Consider the following 12,500-nt stretch of genomic DNA (forward strand, 5'->3'; position numbering starts at 1 on the left):
ATAGAATTTCAGTGTTTGTTATGGTCTGCATAGTTAGCCCTTATCATTTTCTTCCAATGAAATTACATCCATGAGTTTTATCCAATTCCATAGAGATGGAAATGACTTATCTGAAAAGAAAGTATCTTCCATACAAAAATTGAGAGCATCACGATATAAAATTGTAAATGTAAATGGGGAATATGTCAAAGAGACAACAACACGACCAAAGAGCAGAAAACAGCCGGAGACCACCGATGGGTCTTCAGCACACCGTTTTTATGTAACGTGATGGAGGAAAGCAAGTTAGTATGAACAATATGTTGATTATAATATCAAAGTACAAACCTGTGTATACTGAACAATAATTCTTACTACCTCGTACCACAGAGTAAACCCTGGCCTGTGTATTACAAACCCCCACTGTATACCAAACAATGGGATCAAAACAAAGGTAGCTTTTAATGCTCGCCTGCAAAGAAAACATGAGTTCATATAGGAAGCACTCCAATAGAACAAAATATAGCATGGTATATATAATTATAATAAATTTCTTCATAATGTCTCTAAAAAAACGCATAGTAGATGTGATAAATAGTCATGTTTGACATATTTCTGCACAACACAGAACAGTAACAGTATGGAAAATAAGCTAAAAAGCATCAATCTCATTTTAGTGAAGATGGAAAATAGCAGATGAAGATAGCAAAAAGAACAATGTGTGGTTTGATGTCATGCAAGATAAGTAATCTGATTTGGTAAATTAATTATAAATTTAATTCAGCTTGATTATTAACCGATTTTCATTGTTATATTTATTATTTCTCACTCCCATATTTGTGAAATGAGTATCAAAAATATATGCATTATAATAATTGTAACTACCTGTAATTACTAGGTTCATTCGGATGAGATTGCAACTGCGTAAGCAGAATCCTCAATATGTTGACGAAAAATACTACATTCATCTGAAAAGAAAAGTTTGGATTGGCAATGAAAAACAAATTATCATTAATATGACAATTTCAAGGGAGTGAATAATCATAGGCTAAAGAGGAACATACAACACCATGGTGAAAGGGAAAAGACAGAGGACGGAACCAAAATACATGTGCATCTTAATATCGATTTGAACGTTGTAGAAGTTCCATTAATTTTTCGACTCAAATAGTTTTTGATGGGCTTTTATTGCTGATATTTTTTATACAGTTATTTGCAACTACACAAAATGTGACAAAGTCTTAAATGGCTGGTTTGTAATATGTGTGACTAATCAATGCAAAATGATTAAAATACAGATGCAACTACATTATTTTTCCTTTTTTTTAAGTTTTGAAAATAATTTCTAATTTCAAAAAGCTGTCAAACAATCTTCATGCAATTCCATGATAACAGGTAAACAACTTCCTCATGTATAAGTTTGTGTGAAGTATTGATTTTTTTGGGGTTGAATACTGGTATCTCTTTCGCAAAGTTTGATCAAAATGACTTAAATCCCAAGTCTAGATAGCAAAGAATAGCTTTAACAAATGTGTTATCTTTAAATCTGTAGGAGGAGTTAATTATACAAATAAGGTACCCACTTTACCCCGCTAGTGTACCCGCCCGACTGTCCTTACAGCCAAAATCGTCACACTAACAATAAACTGGTTTATTTTATACCTGATACATTATTCCGTTCATCGTTTGAATCGTTTAAAAGAGGGACATTCAAACTCATAGATCAAAAATAAAATGACAATGCCATAGTTAAAAAAGAAAAAGGCAAACAGACAATTAATAGTACACAGCATAGAAAACTGAAAACCAAGCACTAAAAACGTGGGGTTATCTCAGGTGCTCCACATGTGGCACCCGTCATCTTACTAAAAACGCGGTAAATAGAAGCTCACATTCAAATTTTTCATGTAGCCGCTAACGGCACAATAGGTTTATATTGAAACTCTGTATCATTATATACTAGTCGTATTGTTTTGTAACTGTGACGGTAAGAAAATAAACAAGACATGCATTTTACCTTGTTGTTCTATTTTACCCATGTTGACCATATTGATTACCAGAAGGCATAATCCGTCACAATTTGCATTGGCAATCATACAACATCTCCTTATTGTTATATATAAATATATACCATTAAAGATTACGTATAAGTTTGGATCCAATTGACATTTTTTTCAGAGGAGAATAATTACACAATGGTCTAGGACGACGATGACTGGGGACGCCAAGTGATTGCAATAGCTCGCACCGACTCTTTATTTCATGGGTTCGAAATCTAATGCAAGCCTGAGGAGCGTGAATCGTAACTAATATGGAGGGTAAGTTTTAAGGTGGTTCGGAAGAAAAGGCAAACTGTCTACACTTTTGATTCCACCATGTTTTGTTAAAATTCTTTGACCTATTAATGACAAGATTTTCACCCAACTTTTGTTCCAAAACTTTCAGTCTTTATTGAACCACACAATATTAAAGATAATGTACAAGAGTGTTGATTAAATAGAGATATATATGAACAAAAGATGCTGCAGGTTAGGAGATGTCAACAGAACAGCACACATACAAAGAAATGACTTCATGGCACCATACATGTATGCCACCGAATGGAGTAATAACCATTGATGTTGCGCTCTGGCATCTGATTTGGGATTTAAAATGACCTACTTCAACATATCGAACAATGAGATTGACCCTTATACAAATTTTGCGACATTCTGAACGACATCTAAACTTTGGCGATTCTTGTAAAGTATGACCTTCGAAATAACGTTTAAAGCTACTTTGTCAGCATTCGTATAAAAGTGATATTATACACGGAAGTATGTCATTTTCAGACATTCGACTGTTATATTATAACAAATATTATATATTTAGTTTATTCTATTTTTCAGGTTAAGGAAAACAATAATGTTATATAATATGGTATCTCTTTGTCGATATCATTAGTTAAATTGAAGACTCCAATATCCATATTATCTGGAACTTTAATAAAGTCTTGTTATTAAGGGTTTTTTTCAGACTATCCTTTGTTGTTATTTTAAAAGCGTTCACATTTTGATTGGATTTAATATAGATAGGTGTAATCTCTTTACACATCATGGTGCAGTATTTATCGCGCAGAAAAATAATATCTATTAAATAAAGGCAACAGTAGTATACCGATGTTCAAACTCATAAATCCATGGACAAAAAACAAAATTAAAACAGTTGTCTTAAAGGACCTACTTTGTTAAAAATAACACCCACAGAAAATGCAATTAAAAGAACTCATAACATGACATCCTGTTAACAGACATAATATAAACTTTGCGAACTGTTACATGTACTCATAGGGAATTCTCTTATAAACAGGTTATGTCGGTTGGCAGTGACTCCAGCCGATCTAAACTAACTACTTTATGGGACAATATAACTAGAGGCTCTAAAGAGCCTGTGTCGCTCACCTTGGTCTATGTGAATATTCAACAAAGGACACAGATGGATTCATGACAAAATTGTGTTTTGGTGATGGCGATGTGTTTGTACATCTTACTTTACTGAATATTCTTGCTGCTTACAATTATCTCTATCTATAATGATTGGCCCAGTAGTTTCAGTGGAAAATGTTAGTAAAATTTACAAAGTTTATGAAAATTGTTTTAAAAAAATTGACTGTAAAGGACAATAACTCCTTAGGGGGTCATTTGACCATTTCAATCATGTTGACTTATTTGTAAATCTTACTTTGCTGAACATTATTGCTGTTTACAGTTTATCTCTATTTATAATAATATTTAAGATAACCAAAAACAGCAAAATATCCTTAAAATTACCAATTCAGGGGCAGCAACCCAACAATGGGTTGTCCAATTCATCTGAAAATTTCAGGGCAGAAAGATCTTGACCTGATTTACAATTTTACCCATGTCAGATTTGCTCTAAATTCTTTGGTTTTTGAGTTATAAGCCAAAAACTGCATTTTACCCCTATGTTCTATTTTTAGCCATGGCAGCCATCTTGGTTGGATGGCCAGGTCACCGGACACATTTTTTAGACAAGATACCCCACAAATGATTGTGGTCAAGTTTGGATTAATTTGGCCCAGTAGTTTTTGAGGAGAAGATTTTTGTAAAAGATTACTAAGATTTACGAAAAATGGTTAAACATTTACTATAAAGGGAAATAACTCCTAAAGGGGTCAACTGACAATTTCGGTCATGTTGACTTATTTGTAAATCTTACTTTGCTGAACATTATTGCTGTTTACAGTTTATCTCTATCTATAATAATATTCAAGATAATAACCAAAAAACTGTAAAATTTCCTTAAAATTACCAATTCAGGGGCAGCAACCCAACAACATGTTGTCCAATTCATCTGAAAATTAAGGGCAGATAGATCTTGACCTGATAAACAATTTTACCCCCATGTTAGATTTGCTCTAAATGCTTTGGGTTTTGAGTTATAAGCCAAAAACTGCATTTTACCCCTATGTTCTATTTTTAGCCATGGTGGCCATCTTGGTTGCTTGACCGGGTCACCGGACACATTTTTCAAACAAGATACCCAAATGATAATTGTGGCCAAGTTTGGATTAATTTGGCCCAGTAGTTTCAGAGGAGAAGATTTTTGTAAAAGATTACTAAGATTTACGAAAAATGGTTAAAAATTGACTATAAAGGGCAATAACTCCTAAAGGGGTCAACTGACCATTTCAGTCATGTTGACTTATTTGTAAATCTTCCTTTGCTGAACATTATTGCTGTTTACAGTTTATCTCTATCTATAATAATATTCAAGATAATAAACAAAAACAGTAAAATTTCCATAAAAGTACCAATTCAGGGGCAGCAACCCAAGAACGGGTTGTCCGATTCATCTGAAAATTTCAGGGCAGATAGATCTTGACCTGATGAACAATTTAACTCATGTTAGATTTGCTCTAAATGCTTTGGTTTTTGAGTTATAAGCCAAAAACCACATTTTACCCCTATGTTCTATTTTTAGCCATGGCGGCCATCTTGGTTGGTTGACCGGGTCACCGGACACATATTATAAACTAGATACCCCAATGCTGATTGTGGCCAAGTTTGGTTAAATTTGGCACAGTAGTTTCAGAGAAGATTTTTGTAAAAGTTAACGCCGGACGACGGATGACGGACGACGGACGACGGACGCCAAGTGATGGGAAAAGCTCACTTGGCCCTTCGGGCCAGGTGAGCTAAAAACGCAAAGATGCCATTAGTCTACTAGAATTTATTATAGTTACTCATCGATTGTCAGTTAATTACACAGTATAGTGTCCTCAGACAATGAAATACTACCATTTGATTGTATGTTTACAAAAACTGTTTTAAATAGCATCAGAAATCTACTATATAGTTAGTATTGAATTAAAGAAAGGGGTGTATTTGTTCAAGATATTGATTCTGTTATATTGAAACTTACAAAGAGGCACAATACATTTGGTATAAATATTATCCATTCATAGTGGCCAGCATCAGTTACCCAACACCTGAAAAATAATAATAAAATGAAATATGTTATGAATATTGGAACTGAAAAAATTTACCAATTAATTGAATTTATCAGAAATATCGTATTTTTTTAAATATATATAATGACATTTCAATTCATTTTGCTTATCCCCGAAAAATACTATCATGTCAATGAAATGTATGGACACTAGATGCAAGTCAATGCTAATCACATGCAAATCAAACCATATCAAGTGTGAACCAAACCGAATCACATGGTAATCACACTACATCACAGGTTAATCAACTCAAACTCATATCACTTTAAAATCAAATCATATCAAAATATATATTAATGGAAAGATATATTAAAGACATTCAAAACTGTCAACAAAGGAACGCTGCTTTGATTGGTACTCCAGCTTCCTTTGCCAATATAAAAAAGTCAATTAATGCCAAGATGCAACTATCCACAGTTTTCTTAATTGAGTACTGAGTGAGAAGCAATTATAGGCCACCGTTTGGCCTTGATCAACAAGTAAAAACGAAATCGTGTAACATAAGAAATAAACAATAAAACTACATGTTTATGAAGTCCTAGTAACAGTGTAAACAATATTTATTTATCAACAAATCATCTAGTTTTGTATGTAACACATCTTCGAACTGGCTGAAAATGCTTTTGTCATGTCACCATGATGTCATAAAACATTTTTCTAATGGTTTATACCTTACAAACCAAAAAATAATATTGTTCATGATTTGAATTTTGTATTTTTGGTACTTTCACATATGTCATATCTGTGAGTATAGTCCAGTTAAATTAAAATTTCCACGGATAAAGTATTGTGTTAGTCCAAATAATTATGATTTCGTCACAGCATTACTTTCAAATACTCAAATATCGTCATAATCATGATAATTGTTTGGACTAATATTGTGGCATTGTTAATTTTTCGATCTAGTTCTATTTATTTGTATGAATTTCAAGATTACATATACGTCACAAAAATACGTCACTGGTTGTGGAGTCCTGTGCTGTCGTTAATGGAAGATGTTCGTTGTTATTTTTTCCGCGGTTTTCATGTTACTTATGTACTTTATATTAATCATAAATGAATTTCGCTGTGCTTTGTGTTCCTTCATTTGTTTGCACTGTATTCCTGTCAGGTATTGTTGTCATTTAAGTGATAAATTTGTTCACATTGCTATATAAGCGGGACGTCTGGCTTGCCATAAAAACTATGTTCAAAGCACCATTTTGTCTTAGAATGTTTAGTATCAAGTCAGGAATTTGGCAGTTGTTGTCAAATAGCTCGGTTTTATATATGTTGGTGTTAGCTTACAATCTGGATTTGTTTTCTCTCAATCGACTTATGGTTTTTGATCAGCGGTTTACTACTGTTGCCTTTATTTATTGTTAGCAAATCTCTTATAAATTTTCGTTTTACTCTTCCAATAATTTTATTTGAGCCCCGCACCTGTCCGTGTTATTCATTAAAAATGGTAACATAATTAATAATCTCATTTGCTTAGAATTATGTTTTCAGCTTGCAAACAGTATGACCATGTCCATAAATCAGTAATAAGACCATATCCATAAGTCAGTAATATGACTATATTAATATCAGTATAAATCCCCCCCCACCCAAAAAAAAAATCACATCCATTTATCACAACGGAAATAAGTGAAACAGTATAACATGCTAGTAAAGGCCCCGAAAAGAAAAACTTTATACAATTATCGGGTCATTCAGTGTGAACCACATTCTTTATGTTGTTTCGCCATATACAAAAAAAATCCTTAAATAAGCTTACACCATCGAACTAATTAACTAATTATCGAGCATAATTTTGAATGTTTAAAGAATTACAAATTTTCTAAACGTATGCACAGGACAGAAGAAAGAATTTGATTTCAAAATGATGGAGAAAGTGCAAAGTTTCGGCCCAATTTTTCTCACTTTTCAGTAAAAAATGTAAAAAAACCAAATACTTAATATTTTCTTTTAAAATTCGCTTGTATCAACAATTCTCTTGTATGTTTTGTTTTACTCTCTCAACAATGTTGGTATTAAGCCAAACATGTCCATGGTGTTTGTGCCATATTTCTCGACTTTTTGAATATGATTACGAAAATTCAATATATTATTTGATTACAAAGTCTTTATTTACTCTTGCAAACAGTATAACCATATCCGTAAATCAGTTATAGGACTATATCCATTAGTCAGTAAAAATTTAAAAACAATCACTCGAGAAAAAACGAAAGCATTGGTTATATATTTTGCATTAAACGTGTTATAAAGAGAAAATACGTTTTTAACACTGAATCGGAAAGCTAAAAATCAGAATATGTCAGCAGTAAATTGTAATAATTCAAGGTCATATCAGTTGCAGCAGAGCTTAGAAGTAAAGAGTGTTGTTTCCATAAATTTCTCCTTTATTTCCTCCTGTAAATGCGTTCAAGTGAAAATGTTAAATGATAATAAACAAACTTTACTAAAGTGAAAATCTAGCATTTGTTTTACACGTCAATCTACCGGAATTGGTTGCTTTTTAATGTTCAAAACGCCATATATGGATATTTGAATTACAACAAACAGATGCATCAACAAATAATGATCTTACAAAACGTGTTTGCAGCTTACGAATTGTGGTTCAATTATCAATAGAGTTATCAATAAAAGAGATTTAATTCAGCATACAATGTTTAATATGATAATTCAAATTTAGAATAACTCCGTCAACGTTGATTAAGTTTTAGCTGTAACTCCTGCTGTCTTGTTTCCATGTATTAATCAACAAGTTCTAGGTGAAAGCAAGCAGTCGTATTGTTTTCTAGATAGTTTTTTGTAATCGTTTATGGAAAATAAAACAGGATTTAATGAGGCAGAAAACATTTTAAATCCAAGCATTCAAATTTTAAAAGGTAACGCCATTTTCTCTGAGATAACAGATTATTAACTAAATCCAATTTATAGTTTTCAAAATGCTCATATGAAGAAATTGATAGTTAACTTAAAAAAGCAAATACTATATGAAAAAAAACTGAAACTTTACAGGACTCTTTTAGGGTTTTGTTAAATGAAGATATGTTTATAATTAGAACTACGATTTTAAAATATGTTGGCAAACTGTTCTACATCAACACAATGCGACTGTTATACAAGTGAGAGGTTTCGTAAGCTATAAAACCAGGTTTAGTCCACCATTTTCTACATAAGGAAATGCCTGTAGTTAGTCAGGAAAATAAAAGTTGTTTTCTATTAAGTTTGACCGTCAGTATTAGCATTTAAAACAAAAAAAAATAAAATAAAAAAAAATCATTATTGTTTTCTATCATTAGACATGTTTGAACTTTTGTTTTTGCCATTGTATAAAGGAATTTCTGTTTTGAATTTCCCTTCCAGTTCTGTATTTTAGTTATATTACTTTTTAGAGAATTTAATACTTAAAAACACAATCATTTTATAGCATAGCAAAATGCAATTACGAGATGTCATTCTTCATTTATTTCCATTGACTAAGTAATAACAGAACTTCAAATACAGTGACAGTTGAATTTAAAAAAAAAAATTAAAAAAAAAACATAATTACACAAATAACTTGTTTATTAATTCATTGTAAAAAAAATCATACAGCTGAACATAAAATCATGCTGAATAATAATAAATGGAAACAGAACTTTTCAGCTCAAGTTAATTATAATATACAAGTCGTTTTATAGTTAATGTCGCTAGGTTTCTGTCTCATTGATGTTTACATGGGTTTTTGATTATCCGATGTAAAATATAGCTTTATGTGGATGTCACCATGTACGTGACCTTTAATAATGAACAGACAAAACACGTATTTTGCAGAGAACTATCAAAAACAAGTTTTAATGTTGTTATAAAAATGTTCAGTTGCGTAGTGCATGCCAAAACATTTTGCAGGACAATGCAATTTAAATAAGATTTGCATGTAAATCTGTCAAACCGGATTATACGAATATTATGTAAGATTTGACAATAGAGCTAACTCTTAGATTAGTTTCCAGTGTATTAAAAATCATTTGACATCATATTAATGATATCGTTACAGACAAAAGACGTTGTTGAATTTTTTTTCTTGTATTGAATATCTATAATGAAAAAATACATGTAGCAATTACAAGAACTGCACACGGCGAGGGACGCGCAGTCTAAAACACAAGCAGTTTAAAAATGTTGATATTTGTTTTAAGTTACATATCTTGTCTTATGAAGTTGAGGTCTGCGATTATTGATTATTAGCTTTCAGGTAGTATTTGGATTTAAAAAAAAACTATACAGAAAGCAAATATACAACCATGACTTACTGTATAGAAAAAAGCTATACCGAAAGCAATATACAACCATGACTGACTCTATAGAAAAATGTGATAAACTATGTAGAGGACTTTAACTAACTCAATAAAAATATAATATCATATAAAACACTAGACAAATGTTTTCATACTAATTAACAGGTTGATATATATACCTTTCGTCCAAATCTTCATCTGTAGCTCTGATTATACAATAAATTACTACAGGTACCCATGCAATACCTGTACAATTAAACAAATTTGACGTTAACAATCATGTCAATGCGAAACTCACATTATAGAAAATCCAAAGTCTGTGTGATGCATATATTCTGTCCAGTTTTATACGTTTAAAATACTTTTCCAGAAAATGCTACTTATTTGGTACTGATTTATTTTTCCGATTGTAGCTTTTTTCTTAAATAGAAATAAAAAAAGAAATTGTGTATTTAGTCTCAGGTGGTTGCGACCATGATTTGAGGGTGAGCTTTTATTTCAAAAATTTTCTCTAAATTTGGTGTGGTCACAACTTCATCATAAACTGCCTGCTCAAATAACCTTTATTCTGAGAATTGACTCATTTCACACTATTACATTTATATGTTGAGTAAACAGTATATGAGCTCTTAACTATTATGTTGTAAGTGTTGTCTAGAGGAATATATACCGATGTATATAAGAGCACTGCTCTTGTTTCCTAATCCCAATTATTGAATCGTTAGTTTTTTTTCGTATTTATGTCTTTACTCTTGTAGCTTTATATATAACGATTTCATTAATAAAATATGCTTACAGTAGGAAGTGTTTTGTCTAATTGGCAATCATATCATATCTACTAAGTTTATTAAAAGTTGATCTGACAACTTGATGTAAGATTAACTGAACTAATACCTTAAACCTGATACGGGATACGCGAACGAACAGATTGGAAAATATAATGATACTTTACTTTCTGTTGCTTGTATGAAAAACAGTGAGGGGCATGGTTACGCAAGGTCAGTTTCGGAAATTATTCAGTATATTTCTGTTGTTTCGTGGTTGTCTTTTTATAGTTGATGTGTTTCCCTCGGTTTAAGTTTGTAACCCGTATTTGTTTTCTCTCTATCGATTTATGACTTTCGAACAGTGGTATACTACTGTTGCCTTTATTTAACAACTAGCTTTTGATATATGTCAAGAGAGAAATATTTAATTTCATTCAGCTTAATTTACATATTACATTAATATAACATTTGTATATTATGTTAGTAATGTACAAAAGTAAAAGGTTCCAGTGCTTACCCCAACCCATAACATAATAACCAAGGAGCCCTTTTGGTACTTTGAATGCATGAACAATCAGTCGATGAAGGTAAAATCCCTCACAAAACATCCAGAAATAATTAGATGTTTGCGTATATCGCAACAGTGCATTCAGTAACTTGCAACCACTCTGTAATGAAAAGAAGATACATTGCTTAGAACAATTAATGTTACTGAAGATTGTAAGAAAATAACTCAAGTCAATAATCAAAGTTCATTTAGTATTGACAAAATCTGAGAATTTACAATAATATGATTTTACACAAAGTAAAGTATTCGTATATTTACTAAGTAATTGTAATGACAAAACATTTAATTTGTGTTGCTATAAAAAAACGTTGACACGACAGTTTATTTTATAAAACAAAAAATGCCAAATCGCATTTTTATTAAGACACGAACTCAGTTTATATTTTACACGATATCAATGATTGTTTTAGGTCTGTTTATTTAACCAGCAATTTTTATGAAAGAAACAATTTTCTCATTTACGATATGACGTCGAAGATCATCACTCACGACCCACGACATATCGATATTTCAACATGGACTCTTTTTTTGTTGAAATATCGTATTGTGAATTGTTATGGACAATTAGATATTAATTTAAAGCCTTCATCCCTACACTTTAATCGTTTTCAAAATGTGCAAAGTTATTAAATGTTAATTTTAACTCTGTATTACATTCTTAAACACACCAGTGACGTTAGCTGGATGACAATGTCATATTTCTTAGTAATGTAATAAATTCTCATTATTCTTCAAAATATAATTTATCTAAGATTACATGGAAACAAATGTTTATTGAAAGTCTGAAAGTCCTATTTTGTTTTCTTTAAAAAGTGAACATAAAAACCTTAATGATTTAGCTCGAAATTATCGACGCCACGCTTGTTTCTAGCAATCAACAACTTATATAATGACAAAGTGTTTCTCTCAAAAAGAGAGTATTTAATTATTATCAATCTTCTATCTACCACCATGGGCATATAGGGGCACTAAGCAAGGAATAATGGTAACTGTAATATTTTGTTACTTTATTGAATTCCGCAGAATCAATACAATACTACTGATCGACTATAGCAACTAACGGGTTTTGTATTTCTATCAGAAAACCGTTTTTTTTACTTTTACTGCAGTTATATTTAATACATATGACATACAGTTGAAAATTGACAAGAGTCAAAATTTTACAAAATGGCTTGAATTATAATTCAAATTAAATGGATATATCTGAACGAACATTATAATTTCTGCTCGATACTTGCCAATATATCGTATGTCGAAGTCAACGTATATAACTAGTCATTCAATCAAAAATGAATAAGTTGGCGGATGCAACTATTCGAGTGTTTTTTTTGTTAATATTTCGGTGATAATATCTTTGTCAAGTCTATTTTCAGTCAAGATCCTCTTAAGTTTTAGTATATTTGCTT

The 12,500-nt window shown here is 31.3% G+C and overlaps 1 protein-coding gene across 5 annotated transcripts in view; it reads right to left on the minus strand.

Annotated features, from left to right (window-relative positions):
* Positions 1-12,500, minus strand: part of LOC139513535 (calcitonin gene-related peptide type 1 receptor-like) — a 93,186-nt gene that overhangs the window by 4,491 nt on the left and 76,195 nt on the right. For all 5 annotated transcript variants that reach the window (XM_071302140.1, XM_071302141.1, XM_071302137.1 and 2 more), the window contains exons 6-10: positions 11,044-11,194; positions 9,939-10,005; positions 5,404-5,470; positions 865-947; positions 328-451 (exon numbers count right to left, since the gene is read on the minus strand). In XM_071302140.1, coding sequence (XP_071158241.1) covers positions 328-451; positions 865-947; positions 5,404-5,470; positions 9,939-10,005; positions 11,044-11,194 — 492 coding nt within the window. The remainder of the gene's footprint in view (positions 1-327; positions 452-864; positions 948-5,403; positions 5,471-9,938; positions 10,006-11,043; positions 11,195-12,500) is intronic.

The sequence above is a fragment of the Mytilus edulis genome, chromosome 2, assembly GCF_963676685.1.
Source record: "Mytilus edulis chromosome 2, xbMytEdul2.2, whole genome shotgun sequence".
NCBI classification, from domain to species: Eukaryota; Metazoa; Mollusca; class Bivalvia; order Mytilida; family Mytilidae; genus Mytilus; species Mytilus edulis.